The sequence below is a fragment of the Panicum virgatum genome, chromosome 9K (genome assembly GCF_016808335.1).
Source record: "Panicum virgatum strain AP13 chromosome 9K, P.virgatum_v5, whole genome shotgun sequence".
Taxonomy (NCBI): domain Eukaryota; kingdom Viridiplantae; phylum Streptophyta; class Magnoliopsida; order Poales; family Poaceae; genus Panicum; species Panicum virgatum.
The window spans coordinates 64042762-64063154 of record NC_053144.1 but is presented as its reverse complement, the minus strand read 5'-3'; the positions used below and the strand labels follow the sequence as shown (position 1 = coordinate 64063154).

The window sequence follows — 20393 nt, the reverse complement described above, 5'->3', positions numbered from 1 at the left end:
AAACCAAACTCTTTTCTTTCTCAAACCAAAACCGAACCAAACTGATAGCCAGAGCAACAATTTGCCACCAAACTAAACAGGGACTAAAGCAAAATCCAAACTGCTCAACCCGATTCCCACCCAAACCATTAGCTGCATGACTTGCTTCGCGTGGATGCCTTTTATTCTCGATCAATCCCTGTTCCTCTAGGCGCTCGCCTAGGCGCGATTCCGCACGCCTAATCGCGAGTCGAAGGGTCAGCGCCTCGCCTATGGGGGTAGGCGGACCCATAGGCATCGGCAGCCCGTCGGCGGCGCCGACGGGGGTGGAGGAGCGTCCGGCGGAGGTCGCTGGTGGGGGAGGAGCTGCGGGCGGCGGCGGGCGCTCACACGGGCTTGTGCGGGTGGCGGCGGGCACAGGCTCGGATCCGCGCCCGTGAGGGCGACGGCTGCGGAGGAAGCATGGGCGGGTCCGGGCGGCGGCCTAGTCAGCGGAGATGGTGGCAGAGGCGAGCGGGTGGGCGGCGGTGGATGGAGGAGGAGCAGAGGAGGCGGCGGCAAGTGGAGCTAGAGCAGAGGAGGCGGCGGCGGGTGGAGGAGCAGAGGAGGCGGCAAGTGGAAGAGGAGCAGAGAGGCATTGATGGATTGGGCTGGGCCTTCTTGCCAATTTTAGATCCACTTGTCTCAAATGGGCCTTTTCTCCATTCTTCTCATTTCATGAGCACTGATCTTCTATTTTTTCTTTTGTTTTAAGTATTTATACATGTATTATTCATCACCTAGGAAAACGCCTAGCAACGCCTAGGCGCGATTAATCCCGACTAGGCGCTAGGCTGAGGGTCGGCGCCTAGAATCCGCCTAGCGCCTAGCGGAACCATGCGATCAATGGATCATGCTTGTGTCCACGAGTAATGGACACAAAAGAATCAGATAAATCTTCACACATATGTGGCTAAGCTTGCAAATATCCGTTCTCTTCAAGGTAGCACAGAACTTGCTTGGCCATTGCTTTTGGTGAAGGGCATTCCCCATCTTTCATCTTGATTACTATCTGCATAAGAACACATAAAGACCAATCAATTTTTTAAACAGTGGCTAAATCATTGCTTAATGATGACCAAAGCTAAATTGTTTATTAACAAAACAGGCAACTCAAGTTAACAAGGAAAACATATATCAAAATATAAGAAAATACTGCTCTCATTTCTAAAGCTGCTTATCAGATTCAGCAGTATGCATGTTATTCCCACATTATATCAACTCAACTCATTGTTAAATACCAATCAGGGATCATATCATCATCTTTAAGTAGTCCATTATGGACATTATCATATGAAAATGCAAATTATTGTTTAATTTTAACATTGCCAGTTCTTTACTGAATAAGGGTCACTGGAGCAAGGAAAGCAATATGAATGAGGAAATGCTAATAGTTCTCTATCTCAGTTATCTTACTGATAAAGCATAAGAGCATAGAAAGGAAAAGCTTCTGTGTACTAAACAGTTGCAGTCCCAGCATAATGACGTCAGGAAACACTACATCAACAGTGATGTTTCTGTATATTTCATACTTTCAGTTACTGTATGAAATTGTAAGGTGCAACCATGTGGGAAGGCATGCTCATTAGGCTCACCTCACCATTCACTGGTGGTTCGTACGGATCATCAATTCCAGTGAAACCTGTTTTCCAAAAGGCAATGATTGAAGCAAGAATACACAAACTCATATTTTAGCTGCTAAGCTGTACTGGTTGACCTTTAACTAGTACTGCAGCCACTTGTACCTTTAATCTTTCCTGTGCGTGCAAGCTTGTACAGACCTTTAGGATCACGAGATTCACAAAGTTGTAGGGGCAAATCCATAAATACCTATAGAACTTGCATGTAGTTAGACAGATGATTATCGCTAACAAAGAGTTAAGAGAATCATAAGTAAGCATACTTCAATAAATTTAGAATCCGGAAGTAGAGCACGGCATGCATCACGGTCTCTCCTGTACGGAGATATCAAGCTAGCAATGCATATGATACCAGCATCCGCAAAAAGCTTTGCCACTTCTCCTGCATGAAAGATTTAGCTATAGTGAAAGAGTTTCTAGTGGACCGCCTTCTTTCTTCAGAACTTACCAACTCTTCGTATATTTTCTGCACGGTCTTCTGCCTTGAAGCTTAAATCTCGATTTAGACCATGCCTGAGGTTGTCACCATCAAGGACATATGTGAGGTGGCCTCTGTAATGCAACTCCCGACTCAATGCACAAGCAAGAGTACTTTTCCCTGACACATAAAAAGATGGTAGGTTGTCATGATGGCTTCCTTGTGCTAATTTTCTGTGCTGTATACTTTTGTAGATACACGAGAATGAAGAAAACACAAGCTTTGGTTCATGCTAGCAAAAATAAGCTGAAATATGACTGTAATGGCAGGAATGATGCTCAGGAACTAACTTAGAATAACATGCAAGAGAGAAGAAAGAACAGTCTGTATGAACAACATTGCAAACAAAATCATCAGGTAATGTGTTAACACAATCAAACAATCACTCTGTAGCAGAGGGAAGTGCTACATGATAACGAAAATAGATTCAAAATGAACCTAGTAGAAGCATCATCAGAGTGAGAGGGCATAACTTTTTCCTGTACTGATGCCAATACACAAACTTGCAAAGCACACCAGATTTGGCACTTATTGTGGAGATATTAACTAAGAAGCATACCAGTCAATGAAAAATTCATGTGCCAACAGGGCAACATTACATGCTGAGTAATTAATGGTAATCAAGATTACAGCATTCTGCTGCCTGTAGAGCAGACATCAAACTGATATGCGCATTTAACTCATGTAGGAAGCCTATGGAAGAACTAGTTATATTATATGCATGTTCTGAAGCCTATTGTAGTTCAACATAACCATATATTATCATATGGAAAGGAAATAAGGTCAATTAAGATAACTGTGAAAAAACCCCCTCTAAACCTGCATGACCATTTAGCAACCAAATTAGCTTCAAAACTTATGGCAACAATAGCATACAGAAACTATTTTTGATAAAAAAAAAAGGAAATACCCTCATAGAAACCTTAGCAAGGCCAAAATTACTACCACCAGCATGAAGAACAAGGCAAAAATCCACTGAAAGCATACCTGAACCACTGAGTCCTGTGATCCATACAACACAGCCTTTTTGTCCCAGCAACATCTGTCTATCTGATTGTCCAATCGGGCAATCATGCCATAGAATATTAGTTGATTTCCCAATGTTTGACATCACAGGCTTCTCCTTCACTGATGATGGATATCAGTAAACGGTTAGTGCAGCTTTGTTCCTCTTGATCAAATCCATTTGCAAACCAGTACAAAGCAATATAAACCTATATAAACATAGCCATGACATATACTTTTTATGATGGTTCCCTTTCGAGCAAGTGTCATATTTACAAATCAGGAATTCTGTTTTACGGGAGATTGTGAAAATTAAACATTCTAATATGGAGACTTATCCATGATCCTATAAATAGCACATGAATCAAAGTACTCTGTTTGCTTTTCTACCTATTATCCTTCATCTTCTTCCTGCCTTATGAGCTATGTAAACTAAACAACTTTTCACTTAGCTTTTACCTCCGACTCGTAAGATGTGTGCCATGGAATCATCACACTTCAAGTATATTCAAGACCACCACCCCTCCCATGTGGTTAGCAAGTATCCCCTAAGGTAAGTAAACCTCATCACATTGTGGATCGGATAGCTACTCAACCATACTGTCCGATTACGATGTTCTGAGTGAAAAGTTAACAGAAATACAGAATCATCAAGCAAAACTTCACCTTCTCTACCATGACATTAATGACAACCCTCCCAGCAACCAGGACTGGTTACCAAAATGAACAGAACAGAACGTGAGATGTCAGAGTGGCGATACAAGCCTCTAGTGTGAGATACACACCGCTGTCAATTGTCCAATTGACTCAGCTCGAGTTTCAGTTCCTGAAACATTTACTTGCAGTCTATCAATAGCATAGCATTACACCAAACATGTCCTTGATCTCGTCATCCTTAGCGGACGATCGGCAGTGGCTGATGAGTGATGACTAGTGAAGCAGCAGGAGCAAGGGGATAACCTCAAAGCTACAGCCACCAGGCAAAGCCCGAGCCCGACACATCTGCCTCTAGAATATTCCCGATGCCAGCTTCAGTACGACATTGACCCCAGCTGAGCACGCGCCGGATTACCTGGGCTGCGCGGGCCGTCCCCGAGGTGCTGCTCCATTCCGCCGCCACCGCCGCCGCCGCCGCCGCCGCACCCCCCGCCCAATGCCGCGGCGGCAGTGCGCACCCGCACCGCGGCCCTCCTCCCCCTCGCCGCGCCCACCACCACCGACGAAGCTCTCGGGAGCGTGGGAGGAGCGGAGAGCGAGGCCATGCGTCACGAGCGCGGGGAGCGGCGCATCGCCGGGGGTAGAGGGGGCGCGCGCGCTCCGGATTTACGCGGGTGCCGGCGCGGTGGCCGCTCCCGCTCCCGGCGCGGCGTCGGGTGAGTCGAAGAGGGCTTTGGCTGGCTGGCTGGGCCGGGGCGCCGGGCTCTGGTCGCTGCGTGGAATCAGATTGCTCCTCGGTGAAAATGAAATTAAATGTAGTCAGTTGGTGGCGTACTGGAGGCAATAAACATGTGGGACGGGTGGCTTGTTGTCACGCGCGGCTGTGGTGACGCTGGAGCCACGGAGGAGCATCTCCAACGCATTACATCCCTCTCCCTAAAAACGAAAAATTGATATTTTGATAATTGGATGCGCTCCAACAGTTTATCAATTCAATCCCTATTACCTAGAAATTTTTGCTAATCATCAAAACCCACATCTCTCTCACCTAGATGAAGATGATTTTCTCTCTACTCTATTTTTGATTATTGGATTTTGATAATCTGCCGTAGCAACTATTACTAAAAATACAAAAATAGCTATTGGTAATGAAGAGAGAGAAAGAGTATGTTTTAGGTATGAGGTATGAGACATGAGTAATCTGTCAGAGATGCTCTAACCGCAGTTGGCCTCTTCAGCTTCCTTTATTTTACGCAAATTGAGATACTATAGTGATAGCGTGCAGTCATTTTATAAGCCCGTATTAAAACAAAATAGAAATTTAACAAAACTAAAAATCATTTTATCAGCTTTAGCTTCACCGGTAAAGGTGCTTGGGCATAAACTGTGCCAGGCGAACGGAGAGGAGGAGCGCCCCGCTCCACGCCTCCACCACCCTTGGAGTCGTTGGCGGCTGGCCTCCTCGCGGTGGCGGTAGGGCCAGCCGCGACTGCGATGCGCGAGCAGCAGCAGATCTGCGGGGATGATCTGGACGGAGACGAGCTGAGATGGGCAGCAAATGCAGGGGGAGGGGCCCGAGCGCGGCGGCTGCCAGTGGCGACTGCGCCACGGCGTGGTCTGGTGGTAGATGGGCGACCGCGACCGCGACCGCGACTGCGACACGCTCACACGCTGTGTTGCTGGTGGCCATGTGGCTTGCCATCCAAGCCGGATAAAAAGAATGGAACGTTTTATTTCAAAAAAAAAAGAATGAACTTGAAAGCTACTACAGCCGATCGAGATGCGCAGCTTCGAATTCCTGTGGTCGGGCGTTTTTGGCTTTACCTCAGTGGCTCTGAACTGGCGACCTCCTCACCGTATACGACTGCTGAAGATTCGGTTTTGTGGGTGACCTCTCGCGGTCTCGCCACAACATCGACTGTACGCCGAAGAAGCCCAGGAGCATCAAGTGCACATGAGAGCGTGGCTAGTCGGCCTGTCACGCTCGGTTTGTGTCCTCGTCACACGGCCAATCTTGTACCTTTATCATTGACTGACGGTAAAACAGCATCTGCTCACAATCTACTTAGCAGTATCCACAAGGAACTCCGCAATGGCGAAACTGTTTGAAAAAGCTTCGAAGATATGTATATTAATTCGAATCTCCCAAAGGTGCGTCCATAACTCCACATTGACTAAAGCTCAGTCCCAAAGAGATGACTCCCAACTTTCAGTAGGGTGACCATACCCACAAAGCATCAGCATACAAATGAGAAATGAACCCCGAAAAGTGTGCGGCAAATCAATCAAGACCGCACAAAATCACATGTGGTTTCTGCATGCAAAAGATTACCGAAGCGGCTACTCAGTACTCGGTGGCAGAGAGACTAGAAGCAAAAAAGAAATAACTGGCATACATCTACAGATGCTTTCAACAACAAAAACCGATGGGTAAAAAATCTTGTAGACGACCCATCCGGATCCTTCCCACACAGCGTCAAACCTTTGCCAGGTTAACAGAACATATCCGTGGAACAAATTATTGGCTACAGCTTTGCAAAAACAACCAAAGAATCCAAAATTCACCAGCAATCAACCGGGAATGATCTGATCAGGGCTTCAATGCAAGTGCCAGGCCAAACTTGGGGGCCCTGTCCAGGGCCTTGGTATCGAATTCACCGGAGATTGTCAAGAGTGACTTGGGTTTAAGCTCATGCTGAAGAAGCGTGGCAAGCGTTCCAGTGTTGTTGAGCCTTGTCTTCACGGCTGTCTGAGGATCAATCTTGTATAGGCCACCAACAGTGAGTGTGTTCTCATTTGTTGAGAGCCTCCGTGTTAGTTCAGCCACAGCTGAGGCTTTCTGCTTCTCATCAAGGTGATAAACACCTGACACTTTAATGGTGTCACCTTTATCGGCCCTGTACATGTGTGATGTATCAATACTTGTGTTGCAACCACATACCACACAAATCCTGGTGAAACATGGACTTACAGAATGAATGCAGCATGGTAGTCTGGCTTGGTTACACCAATTGCAGCAGTGTACTTGGTAAGTTTTCCTGTAGCAGTGTCGTACCCAGCTTCGGCACCAAACGAAACTCCTTGAGCACCAACTGTCCCAGAAAGTTCAACCACAGGAGATGGCTTTGTGCCAACAACAGTAGCAAAACTTGCATTCTCATGGAAGTATTGCAATTCCACCTGGTACAAAGAACACCTACACTCAAGGACCTGCTTCCAATTCAACAACCATAAATTCACATGAAATGGAAGTACCTTTCCAGAATTGTAGTCAGGCAGCTTCACAGACGTCACAAGTTTCGTGGATGGCAGGGCATCCAACACAGTCAAGGTGGTAGAGATCTGCAGGAATCATACAAAAGCGCTACAACTTTATGTCTAGCTATAGGCTACAAGGCAAAAACGCATAAATTTGGGTGTCTCATGTCACTAACGTTTGATTCAGTGTCCACTTTGATATCAACAAGAGTATTCTTGTACTTGTAAACTGAGCTGACATCAAGAGTATAAAGCCCTCCTTTCTTCACAGCTGTGGAAGTGAGGCCCTGAAAAAAAGACCCATGAAAAGCAAATTCATAAAGGGTTAATGCATATACAAAGAAAAAGCTCGAGCAGCAGAAAGTACACTAGCACTGTCATCACAGTTAAGAGTTAACAACAGGATCTGTATTACTATCAATCCTTATAATGATATAAAGAATATATCAGTTTACTGTTGTTGAAAGAAGCAAAATGATGACATGTCCATGCAAAGAGCACATACTATCAGAGCCCGTGCATCCAAAATGTAAATAATCTATATAAGATAATCTCTGTAGTTTCAACAAGTTACAGGGCACTCAGCACTAATTATCCATACAGTGCATGTACATCTACTCTTAATTTTCAAAATTAAGATGAGCTAAATAATGTGTATATCAGGAGATTGTACTCCTGATGACCAATTGACAATTTAATTCACAACTACATTACAGATTCACCAATTTACACTTTTAATGAATATATCATGCTCAAGTAAAGGCAGATTTTGTGATAGTTCAATCCAGCTAATGAACATTATAGGGTGTAATGGCATATTGGTACAGGCATATTCAGTGTTACTTATGGGGTGCTGGAATCCAACTCAATACTGGGTGTACAATTCAGCAATTTCCGGAAAAGAAAAGGGTTCAGGAATTCACCAGTATAGATCAAAATATTCTTGTGCAAAACAAGAGCATTAACAGCAGCTGTGAATGGACATTTTGTGAAATCTACGTGCATTCAATACAGTAACTGCTGAAATCAGATTTAATAGCAGGAAGAAAATGTAACCACATAAATTTGAATTTCCATAATTGGATACATCAATTGCCAAGGATCAGGTATCAACACTCAAAACACCAACATTGTGACACCAGAAATGTATTTGTGCTGGTCAGACACTGATGAAGACGAGAATTTGGCAAGTGGAACATCCAAATACTTATCAAATAAGAATGGAAGAAGCAACAGGAGAAATTGTGATAGGTTGTATTACAATTGAACCTTCTACCTTCAAGAACGGGTTGCCTTTGATCAATGTTGAAAGTGCCAGTCTACCGAAAATGATTCCAACATTGTTTTTTTTTTTTTTTGATGAAAAGCAGCTAAGCTTCTTGAGTACTTCTGTAACAAGAATGGCTAGCAGAAGGACTAGTATGACAACTCAGATGCAAAAATAAGGGATGAGAACAAAAAAAATCAAACAAGCAAGTCAACAAATTCTTCAGACACTTCGCATAAATGCCCACAATCTCACAAACCAGGATAAGCCTGAGATCGAGACCACCAATGTACCAGAGCCATGGCCATGGAGGCTAAACACCACATCTCAAACACACTGGCTAACTACAAAGCCTCCTCCAGTGTGAGCTGTACTCAATGAGTGCTCAATTATCTTACTCGACAGACTATGCAACTGCATTGCTTAACGAGGATATGACCAAATTACCATTTCCTATCATTCTATCACACAATTAACAAGTATCACACACATGGTGCCCTCACATACTAACATACGGATGCAACGACCAAGGAAATCGCAAGCAACCAATGAACTTGTTAAAACAGAACCCCAAAACAGCAAGGTACCAAACACCTAACAAGCCACACTTAGCGACTAGCGTGCGTACCGCACAACGACATGCCGGCGCTGAACAAAAGTCAACAACACCCATAACCAGATCGGGCGTCACGGGCACGGACAAGCGAACAAGAAACAGTCAGCATGGAATCACACGAGCGCGATCGGATCGGAGGAACCCTTACCACTCCGGAGGCGCTGACGGTGGAGATGGTGAACTTCTGGTCGTAGGTGTAGTCCTTCGTGAGCAGATCTGCAGATCACCAAAACGATTAGACTATCGGAGAGAGGTGGTGATGATGATATCGAGAAGGGCGAGGAGGAGGAGGAGGTACCCTTGGCCTTCTTGCCGATGTCGGAGAAGAGACCGGGTCCCTTCATGGCCATGGCGGCGGCGGCGGCTCGGGGAAGGGGACGAGACACGGGAGTGGAGGGGAGGAGGGAGGCGGCCGCCGATCGAAAGGTACAGGTATGCAAAAAGGAGAGGTCAGAGGGCGCCGCCACCAAGTTTCGCCACGAGGAGCTGTGTGGGGCGCGACAAATGACAGGCGCGGGGGCAGAGGGGGTTGGTTGATTAGTTGGGGTCAGCAGTTGGAGCCTGCACTGCACGTTGCGTCCTCGGTTCCCACGGCCGAAGGATTTGATTTCTAAATTCGAACATAGTGAAAAACTGTTCGACCGAGATTCAGGAGTTTCAGGAGTCTGAACGGCTCCTTGCATTTCCCCCACAAATGCAAACCCAATTCCTGTACTCCTGATGAATAAACTAAGAACCGAACAGCACAGCTCATGTGCCTCACCTTATCACCGAACAGCACAGTATTATTACACACGTTCTCCAGCAATTGCCAGCTTCGCAGATCTGAAATGCAGCACCAAGCCCATGCCACTTTCACCACCACCATTAGTCCATAACACCCCACCCCACCGACACAGAATTCCAAGAGCAACCAAACAAGCATCAACCAAAAGGTCAATTCCAACAGGTAATGGCAAATGAATCGCTGACAATACCCCGAAAAAAGGACAAGAGGAAAAGCACCAGACTTTCATCCTGGTCCGACAGGAAATAGCCACATATCCACAATACCAAGTCAGGCGATAAGATACCATTATCTGATCATGGCAATGTTGTGATAACATTGTCCCATTTACAATACCCGCCGTTTCGGCTGCCACCTATCCACAAAAGCAGAAGTCTTCGCCACTGTGTTCGCAGCAAAATTGTGCATCCCAGAACAGAAGGGAAACACCACAATGGCCAAACCCAACATCTCCATATTTTAAAGCTTGACGGAAAGTCGGAAACTTTGCACTAGTTACAATATCATGTAAGGCTAATTAGTAAGAGGAGTTGATTCCAAAAGATGGTAAAAGTAACAAATGAAGATGTCAGATCCGAAGGTCTTCAATGTCTGACAGAAGGGTTGCACCACCAGCTGATCTTTCATCTGGGAGGCTAACCACCAACTGGCCACAAGCACCAGCTATGTCTTGACCCATCTGCTGGCGAACAGTGGTTCTGATGCCGTAGGTGCATCTTAAGACCTTCTGGAACTTCTTCACATTCTGGTCACTGCTTGTTTTGAAATTGCTTGATGACCCAATTGGATTGAATGGTATCAGATTTACAACCTGTTTGTAGATTAGAGAACATAATCATGATTCCATTCCCAAACACAAAGATGAATATACAAGTAACACTACTCACATGAATTACAGTCATAAAGTGTGCATGTCTTGGTGAAATTCAAGTCTTAAATATTTTGACCAAACATTTGGTCAAATTACAGGTATGTTCAGTGTTTTAAAAAATTGCACAAGTAAATTCATATATCAAGGTGCTCTTGCACTATATTATTTCTGTAGCCCTAAACAGTATATTATGTGAGAAAATAATGGTCAAAGTCTGATTTGATGACCATGCCAAAATAAAAGATGACATATTCACTTGGAAGGAGTACTGTAGTGTAAAGGAACAAATCATGATTGTAGCATTATGCACTTGCTAACCAATATGATTTGAAGCACACAATTGGGGCAACATAATTACTAAACAGAAATATCAAAAGTAGACAAATAGGGAAATATGGAACAAGAAGACTAGTGGAGGCAATACAAAATAGGTAGAATAATGAACATCACAAGTTAACTACAGCAAAGCTACCTGATTAGGCATAGCATATTGTTTGAGCAAATCAAACAGGTAACCAGAAAAAAGGAAGTAGAGTAAAGTAATCACGATAAATGAAGTAGTGTAATGTAACAATATCTCACCGCTTTAAACATTTCAAGCAGTTTACCAAGCTGATGCGCATGCTCCTCCTGATCATTAACTTCGTCAAGCATTATGTATTCAATAAAGATGGCCTGATCCCTGTGATGAACATGCAGGTGTGCTCAGAAATCAAATCCTTATGCTAATGTCTGGCTCTGGTAAGAGATGGCATTATTGTAATCTCACCTCTCATTTTGATAGGACTGTAGCGCATTCATTAACCTTTCTAAAGGAAAGGCACGCGCAGCAGGCATTATCTGACATCGTATGTCTTGATCAGGAGCATGCAGTGACACAGCTAAATTCACATTTGGAAGATCATCCTTGAATTTGTTGATTGCATGAATGATTCCGACCTGCATAAACAATGTAACAGGACAATTAACACTATAATTTACTACAGGTGCACCAAACATTAAGAAAAAGCTCAATCTTTGAACTAACTTTTGTCAAGAAATACACATTGAAAAATGAGCGCACATAAAGAGCAAGTTAACCAGCATAGAGAAATTCTTACTACACAACTTGGAAACCATGAAATACTACAACAACAATACAAATATAGAAGCACCAATAACATCAGGGAAAAACATGCCAGGCATAGGAACCAACATAATCTTAAGTAATTGGGCATTACAAGAACATGAAGTCAAATGTTAGCATTCAAATTCTACAGTACTAAAACACAAGAGATGCCCACTAAAAATAAGGTGGAATCAAACAATTCGTCCAAAGAATACACATCAAGTCAACTACACAATTTACTAAGTGATGCTCTCATAATTGAACAAGTGTTTTTCCACATATTGTCCATTGTGTGGTTTGTCACAGAAGAAATGCAATAGGCCATTCAGAAGTTTACCAGGAGGCAGCAGCCACTAGACAGTAGGCAGCATGTGGCATTAGCACATAGTTTGTAACAAAGATTTGACTACTAACAAAAAGTAGTACTTCAACAATCATCCCAAGAATGTGATTTCACATGCAAATAGGTAATTAAGTATGCTTACAGTAGATACAGTAATTCTCTTAGGTGAAAGCTGAAAAGGAGATCCAGTAAACACTCCAATTGCTTCAACCAAAGCATTATAGTTGTTCATCGGCTCCCCCATTCCCTGCATGTACAGCAGAATAAGAATACAAAGTACACTTCTCTGGTCTCTGAAGGACACTAAAGTTATTAAACATCCATCAAATAAAAGCCAAATCATTACATGACACTGCCCAGTTGGAAGGGAGTTCATGAATGTAGTACAATTTGAAACATGCACAAACATTTAGCAATGCACGTTTATGTATTGAGGAATTTTTACAATGATTGAAAAAAATAAGAGCCGTCCATCTGACAGAATCGTAACGTGGTCAATGTAGGAAGAACCTGGAAGTATCTAGACTAAAGTACCTGGTGGTACAAAAATGTGGGACCAAGTACCAAAAAGAGTGGAACCAAATACCCTTAACACTATTAATTGGATTTTTGAAAATACCTTCCATAGATCAACGGCCACGAAAAATTCAAGGAAAGTACCCTCTAGTACTTTACAATCATTGTAATAGAGCTCGTATGTATTTTGCAGTAATTAGCAAAACAGTTTTTCTAATTTCTGTATGAAAGGAGGCATATAATCTAATAAGTGCCAGAAAACATGAACATTTGTAAAACGGAATAACTGCTTTAGTTACGGAAGCCATCGTCACTAGCAAAAGAAAAGCAGACTACCACTTTACCAGCAGAATCTGTAAATCAAGCAAAGTCACTAATACTAGCAGGAATATTTTCCCAATCCTACAGCGGCAGTACTTGCAAAACGAGCATTCTTTTATGTAAGTAAATAAATACCCCCTACATAAAGAACATAGAAAATGAGGATGATATCGCTCAGTATTATTTAATGTGAGGGTGACATGTGACCCATGTTAGAAAAGAAGAGATGAACAATCTATGAATCTTAGTGAGCTTATTTATTCATATAAACAACAAAAAAACGAAGTAGCACAGTTAAATCTGGTCAGCACGATCAAGTTGAAATATCACTCCAAGGGACTATAAATGATGCATCATTTTCTTTCTGTTGCATAGAAATTTCAAGTAACTTAAAACTACACTTAAAATTACCATGAAAACAACATTTCGAATCTGAGAGTAGCGGGATGCATGGACCAACTGCTCTACAATTTCTCCAGAAGACAGATTGCTTTTGAAGCCCATTGTTCCAGTAGCACAGAATCTGCAGCCCATCTTGCACCCAACCTATTTAGTGACGTGGACGTAAAATCAACAACATTAACAAGAAGGTCACCAGCTTACCAAGAAATACATTACTTTTGAGAATAAAATTCTGAATAGGTCTTCTGGCAAAAGTTTTTGAGCCATTAGAAACATGTTTTTTCCAGCCTTAAGAGTGTCTGGCATCTAACAGAAACACAAATATATTTACCTGTGAGGACACACAAAGAGTTGCCCGCACTCCTCCAGGGCGAGGCTTTCCATCATACTTCCCCAGTCGTGTGTCATATCGCATGACCACTGCTTCTACAGACTCCCCATTCTACACCATAAAGTTTTAAGTCCGATAAGTTGGTGTTCTTCAATGTTAAAAATTACAAAACCTGAAAAACAATTCTGACAGAAAAGGACAAATAGGTAACTCACAGGCATCAAATAATTTCACTGTTAAACAAAAATATATTGCAAAGCAACATTCTCAACCTGTAAGGAGTACAATAGTGAAAAAAGATAGGGTGGAGCTGAAATCATAGAGTTACAGACTAACTAATAGAGGAGATACTACCAATTACCATAAGCAGTAGCATGTATTTATAAGGATAACGAAATCATTATATCTTAAGCAGTTTTTTTAACAGGACTAAAGGGGCGTACCCAGTGCCGTAGGCTTCCCGCACTGTGCGGGGTCTAGGGAAGGGTTGTTTTTAAGCCCCAAGCCTTACCCACACAAATGTGCAGAGGCTGGGGCTCGAACCCGGGACCTTCCGGTTACAGACGGTAGGCTCTACCGCTGCACTAGGCCCGCCCTTCTTTTTTTTAACAGGACTGAAAACAAAAATTATGCAGTCAAAGCCTCCAAGGGAAAAGAAAACACAAAGGATACAGCTGGATTTACTAATGGAACTAAAGTAGAAATCACAAATTCAGAAAAGAGAATAAAATAGAAATGGCTCATTGTTCAATTTGAAGATGACCCAAACCTCCTACTATCTAGCCAAAAAGTGCAATGAGGATAGCAACAGCAAAGAAATGCTCCTGCACAACATTCGGCATAGGTGACATAACCAACAGTTCAACAAGTGGATAAAGCTATGCAAGTTATACTTGTCTTCTCTAGAAATACAAAATAACTGGATGGTTCAGGTGCTGCGGGTTGGATCCATTCCAGCTCAGAGTTCAAGATAAAAAGGGTACCTATGGACTATGGTATATCTGCATCTTGGTGCTCCCTGTTCATATATCAGCTCTATGGCGTCTAAGATTGGTTATTTTCTCTTTGAGAAACATAAAACTACATGGATGGAGTATTTCAAGATATATTATTATGTCTTCCTGAAACATAAGAAAACAAATATAAAACACAAAACTAAACATTATTTTTCCAGAAACATAGGAAAAACAATTGTGCATGTGCGACATTCCATTCCTATCTGAATGCAACGGAGTAAGCAAACAAGCACAAGTTCCATAAGCTCAAAATCACCAAGGACAAGTTGCTGGTGTACACTAACTCTGCGACCAAATGTAAAAATGACTAGAGAAATAATCAGGGAGACTAATATCCCAATTCCGCATAATCCCCGAAATGCCCGTGGATCGCATTCGCATGCTGCACCCCCACATTTGTGCCTGCGCCAGTAGCGCACTCGAGCCAAATCACCTGCAGGCGGATGAGGAGTTTGGTGGTGGTGCGGTCCTTGGAGTCCGCAGCAGCGGTTAGCGTCGACGTGGTCGGCCGGAACTTCTGCCGGAGGAGCGCGTACGCGTTCGCTGGGAGCGACGGGATGCCGTCCAGGTCGCCACACCTAGGGTTCTGAAGCACGTATCTGCGCAAGCAAAGAGAATCCCCCTTAGGTTAAACCCCTCCAAAAAAAAAAAACAAGGCGACATGGGGAGAAAGGGAACGAGACGGGCAGGATTGTGGCGTAGAGAGGCGTACTTCCAGATGATAGGGATGAAGTGGGCGGAGATGCCGGCCGCGGAGAACTCAGAGCGGATGTAGGCGGCATCGAAGACGGAGCGGCGCGACGGCGCCGCCGCTGATGACGACGCCATCTGGGGCTCCGTGCCTCCGCGGAGAGGAGGAAGAAGGGGAAGGGACGCGGCGGCCGGCGGGGGTTGGCCGGGTGGGAGCGAACTTGCGTTGGCAAGCAGAGTGGGGCTCCGGGGGTGGTGGGGTTTTGGAAGGGGCTTTTGAGTGGAAGTGTGAAACTGATTCGTAGTGAGATGGTGCCCCGTAATATACAGCCTTAACAAAATGATTACAGCGTGATTAGTGTTTTCCTCCTCCTTTTGGACATTTGATATTTTTGACGTGGCACGGACTTAAGAAAAGAGAAAAAATATTCATCACAGAGATTTTGGTTCGATATCTAAAAATAGAAAAATATCCTCATATTTTGGATTCACACAAACGCATACATCTAACTGAAATTGAGCGACATACTTGTGGTGGTGCTGCAAACCACGGCCGGGTGGCGGAAGGCACCCGCCCTAGCCCAGAGGGTGTGTACTCGGGGGTTAGCTAGTCCCAGACGGATCTTACTCAAGAGCACGGTGAACACAGCAAGATTTAGAGTGGTTTGGACCGCCGAAGCGTAATACCCTACGTCCAATGTGTGTTGTATTGCCTTCCCACGAGAGTGAGAGAGGATTCGAGAGCTTGTGTCCGAGAGCCCGTGTCCGGAGCGAGCGCCCCCCTTTTATATCTCAAGGGAGGCGCGTACATGGCTGTTGGGTCCCCGACAAGTGGGCCCAACGGTGTAGTATAAAATAACGTACTATTCATACATCATGGCGTCGCAGGCAACGGGGATCTCTCTCCTAGAATCCCTTGCCTGCTCCTGGAGTCCCTCATTCATCATGTCCAGGCGCTGTCTTGTCGGGACGATGCCAGACGTAGCTAGTGGCGTCGCCTGCCACGTAGCTGAACGGGCTGTGTAGCTTGCGGCGTAGGCGGCATGATGGAAAAATAACGTGCCGTCGTATCCATTTAATGCTGCAGATGGGCTCTGCGCGGGTGCGGCACAGGCGGCTGCACTGTGTACCTTGGTAATACGCGGTGCACAGTGAGGCCTGACAAAGGCTGTCCCTCGTGCCGCGGCGATGGAGCACGCCTCAACCACCCGCATTAAATGCGGTGGGTGGGCGAGTCTCCTTGCGGAGGACTCGCGCTCGAGCCCGCGCCCGTGCCTCCGAGACACGTGGCGGCTCCGGACCACTCACGCGGTAAGGGGGGTCCGGATGGGCGCAGGAGGTCCCGGACCCCTATGGGGGGTCCGAGGCCTCGGCTGTCAGCTCGGAGCTTCTCTTCCTTAGAGACACGTGGCGTCTCCGGACCCATCCCCAGGCGGGGAACGGGTCCGGGGCCGTTGGCCTGGTGAGGAAAGAGCCTGACCGGTGGGGCCTGGCTACTCCGTCCTTGCGCGTAGTTACGGATAACTACGCGGGTCCTGCCTTGCTGCAGTAAGAGTGGGTATCCCTGCCACAGGGTACCAACAGTGGCCCCCGGGCCCACCTTGGGGGAGGTACGAACCCGCAGGTGGGGCCACTACTGCGATTTGGCTCTGCATAGCTTGAAGCTTCTTGCTGCAGAGGTCTTGACCGGCTTTGACCATCCATCGGGTTGTTTGCTGCCTCATCACATCGCAACGGCTTATTGACTCATGGCCCCCACGCACAGTGGTACATCATTTACCACCGGCGCAGTTCCCGAAAAGCTCGGCCACACCAGCGCTTAATACGCGCACGTCAGCTCAGCTTCCGCCTCGCTCCCCGCGCGCGCGGGCGACGGTCCAGATCTTGTTTTTTCGCACCCTTGCTGGTTACCCGCTCACCCCGCCAGGTGGGCCCGGGCCCCCATGTCATGGACTGGGCGGTTAACGCCAGGCGCGGGCGTCGCTTGGGTTCCGGCGACGGTTCCGGGGTGCGCCGGTTGAGTCAGGCTTTATAATGGGGCGTACCGCATTCCGCGGTACTTTCCCGCATTCGCCTTCTTCCTCCTAGCCTTTGCGCCCCTTTGCCTTCGAGCTTCCCTTGCCCTTCTCTCCCCTACGCAGGCTGCTCCTCATTCCACCAAGAGATGGCATCCCTTGTTCATCCCCGCCGCTACCAGACCGAGGGAGAGTTGAACACAGTGCGCCGCATGCTTGGGTGGAGTGTTCAGGAGACCGGCTGGGGGGTGCGAGCAGGCTCGGTTCCCCTTGGCAACCTCCGCGCCGGGGAGTTTGTGCTATTCACCTCGCACATCTCCACCGGCGTGGGACTGCCGATTTCTTCGTTCCTGCTGCTGCTGCTGGAAGACTTCGGCCTCCAACTTCAGCATCTGACGCCCCACTCCCTCCTCCTGACGTCCATCTTCGTGCACTTATGCGAGATGTTCGTGGGAGTGCGGCCCTGCGTCATCCTCTTCCGCTACTTCTTCATTCTGGTGAGGTCCGGAAGGAGCAAGGACGAGGTGGGGGGGTACTACTTCCAGGTGAGGAGTGACCTGGCGACTCCTTACATTCCCGGCCTTGCTGGCGGAAAGTGGGAGGAGTGGCGCAGGTATTGGGTGATCGCCACCACCGAAGCCAACGAGCGCCTCGCCATGCCGACCAAGGGGCCCGCCTCTGACAAGGCATCCTGGAGGGCCAAGCCGTCGCTGCAGCCGGAGTTCGACTCCGTGCTGGACAAGATCAGGTTGCTGGCGGAGAGCGGCCTCACCTCGTGGCACGTGCTCGGAGACTTCGTGAAGCGCCGGATCGCTCCCCTGAAGCAGCGGCCGCGTCCTGCGTGGAACTTCACCGGCCTCAACGACTGCAGCAGGACCCAACGCGGAGAGGGGAGCGACCTGACCCAGGAGGCCTTGGAGGTTCTGGTGCGGAACGTGACGGGGGACGCTTTCATCCCGGAGAACCTGATCCTCCCGCAGAGCATAGTCCCCCTCTGCGAGGACCCCGCGAGGGTGGCGGTGCTGGCTACCCTGCCAACTCTGGACTACGGGGGACTGGCCCCACGCCAGACCGGAGGCGACCCGAACCGTGGGCTCCGGATCCCTGGCGCGTCCGGGGATCAAGCTACGCTGAGCGCTGCGGGGTCCGGCGCCACCACGAAGGGGAAGCAGGCCGCGGCTAGCAGCGCGGCCGCAGCCGGTTCCAGCCGGGCACAGAGCAGCTCCGGTGCATCGTCGGGAGACGCAGGCCGGCGCAGGCTACTCAGGGGCGACGGGACCCTGGTCTCGGAGCCCGCCGCGAAGCGCCAGAGGTTTTCTGAGGGCGCGGGCCAGGGTAGCTCCCGGGCTGCCGGCCCCACGCATCCTATGGGGCGGCTGCACCACCACCATCGCCGCCGAGGAATTCCTCCCGCCGGCAGCAACAGCAGCAGCCGCAAGAGCAGCGGCAACAACAGCAACAGGTGCAACCCCGGGTCGCGCCCGGGCTGCAGCCACGGGGACAGCAGCAGCAGGAACAAGCTCGGGTTGCGCCTGCATCGCAGCTGCAGGGGCAACAGCAGCAACAGCAGCAGCCGCAGGAGAAGAGGCCGGGGCTCCGAGGACGCTGGGTACCCGGTACCTCTGGGTTAGTGTTGTCCTGCTTTCTTCCCTTACGCCGGTGCTCTGCTTTTTTCCTAAAGGCCTCTCCGCTTTGTTACCAGGGCTCCTCGCCCCAGCGGTTCTTCTACCATCGCCGGCTCGTCGGCTGGTGCCCAGGCGGCCGCGGCCTCGGTGTTGACAGCAACGGCGACAGCGGGTGCGGGACCCTCAGGTACAGCGACCTATGCCAGCCCAGTGGTGTGTGACGTGGTGCTGACAGGCGAGTCATTTACAGGCTCAGCAGCGTACAACGCTGCGGCGGCGGGGGCGCCGGTGCTGGGTGCAGCAGGGCCCGATGCGGCAACGGCGGAGGCGCCGGTACTGAATGCAGCCGCACCCGACACGGCGGCGGCGAAAGCGCCGGTGTTGGGTGCTGCCGCACCCGACACCGCGGCAGCTGAGACGCGGCGGCGGCGGAGGCGGCGCCGGTGCTGGGCGCAGCCGCACCCGACGCGGCGGCGGCGGAGGCGGCGCCGGTGCTGGGCGCAGCCGCACCCGACGCGGCGGCGGCGGCGGCGGCGCCGGTGCTGGGCGCAGCCGCACCCGACGCGGCTGCGGCGGAGGCGGCGCCGGTGCTGGGCGCAGCCGCACCCGACGCGGCGGCGTCAGAGGCGGCGCCGGCAAGTGCTGCAGCAGAAGCCTTCACCTCCTGCTCCGGTCCTGTTGCAGAGGAGGAGCTGGATGTGGTGTTTGGCAGGCGGCTCCTGCAGCTCCAACTCCCGGAGGAGGATGTGACTCCCCTCCCCCAGGTGCTGTTTCAGGTCCGGCGGTCGATCGAAGAGGCAACCTCCTCCGCCGAGATGGCCTTCCGGCGGGAGTGGTCTGCTCTGGAGAGCGAGCGCCAGCGTCTCTCCGACTGGCACACCCGCCTGGAAGCGCAGACGAAGGCTGAAGCCTCCCGCGCCGCAGAAACTCGGTCAAAGCTCAAGGCGGACCAAGAGGCCTACCGAGCGAACCTCAAGAAGGTGTTGGACCGGGAGTTCGCAGTGTCGAACCGAGAGAAATCCCTGGCGCAGCGGGAGCAGGATTTCACCCTGGAGGTTGTTGGCTTCGCGGCTCAGCGGTCCGACCTCGAGACTCGTCTCGTGGTTCAGCAGTCTGAGCTGGAGACTCGCAGCCAGGACCTCGAGGTCCGGAGGCAGGAGCTCGACGTCTTCTCTGCGACTCTGCAGGGATGGCGTGAACAACTGCAGGAGAGAGCCCGCCAGCTGACTGCCGACGAGGCGGTTTTGGAGGAGGGCCGGAAATCCCTCGCCAAGCGGGAGGCTCACGCCACCGGCATAGAGAAGGAACACGGGCGCCAGCGAGACTCGCTCAAGAAGTTGAAGGACCGGGCGGAGGAGAGGGAGGCCGAGCTCGAGGAGAGGTCCCGCGGGCTCGAGGAAAGGTCCCGCGAGGTGGAGGTGGCCAAAGC

General features: G+C 48.5%; 3 protein-coding genes across 7 annotated transcripts; all 3 read right to left on the bottom strand.

Moving 5' to 3' along the window:
• Positions 1–4598, bottom strand: LOC120646956 (adenylyl-sulfate kinase 3-like). 5 transcript variants are annotated; one of them, XR_005664647.1, is made up of 8 exons: positions 4214–4587; positions 3124–3264; positions 2107–2256; positions 1922–2040; positions 1764–1848; positions 1614–1660; positions 867–1030; positions 1–176 (listed from the first exon to the last, which is right to left on the bottom strand). XR_005664647.1 is itself a non-coding variant. In XM_039923511.1 (8 exons), exons 2-8 carry the CDS (start codon positions 4401–4403, stop codon positions 932–934), a joined length of 831 nt encoding a protein of 276 aa, XP_039779445.1. In that variant the 5' UTR covers positions 4404–4514; positions 4561–4598; the 3' UTR covers positions 659–931. The 5 variants fall into 5 exon arrangements, 4 of the variants coding, with proteins under 4 accessions (XP_039779445.1, XP_039779447.1, XP_039779444.1 ...); XM_039923511.1 differs by lacking the exon at positions 1–176 and having other exon boundaries at positions 659–1030; positions 4214–4514; positions 4561–4598; XM_039923513.1 differs by lacking the exons at positions 1–176; positions 4214–4587 and adding exons at positions 3601–3689; positions 3808–4207 and having other exon boundaries at positions 659–1030.
• Positions 4599–6054: 1456 nt separating this feature from the next.
• Positions 6055–9458, bottom strand: LOC120646954 (mitochondrial outer membrane protein porin 5). Its single transcript, XM_039923508.1, has 6 exons — positions 9238–9458; positions 9088–9155; positions 7233–7343; positions 7054–7140; positions 6770–6978; positions 6055–6695 (listed from the first exon to the last, which is right to left on the bottom strand). Exons 1-6 carry the CDS (start codon positions 9287–9289, stop codon positions 6389–6391), a joined length of 834 nt encoding a protein of 277 aa, XP_039779442.1. The 5' UTR covers positions 9290–9458; the 3' UTR covers positions 6055–6388.
• A 522-nt stretch (positions 9459–9980) lies between these two features.
• LOC120646955 (dual-specificity RNA methyltransferase RlmN-like) lies at positions 9981–15595 on the bottom strand. The gene is made up of 8 exons (XM_039923509.1): positions 15347–15595; positions 15068–15233; positions 13619–13729; positions 13297–13431; positions 12191–12295; positions 11367–11536; positions 11180–11279; positions 9981–10537 (listed from the first exon to the last, which is right to left on the bottom strand). Exons 1-8 carry the CDS (start codon positions 15460–15462, stop codon positions 10295–10297), a joined length of 1146 nt encoding a protein of 381 aa, XP_039779443.1. The 5' UTR covers positions 15463–15595; the 3' UTR covers positions 9981–10294.
• Between the last annotated feature and the right edge of the window lie 4798 nt (positions 15596–20393).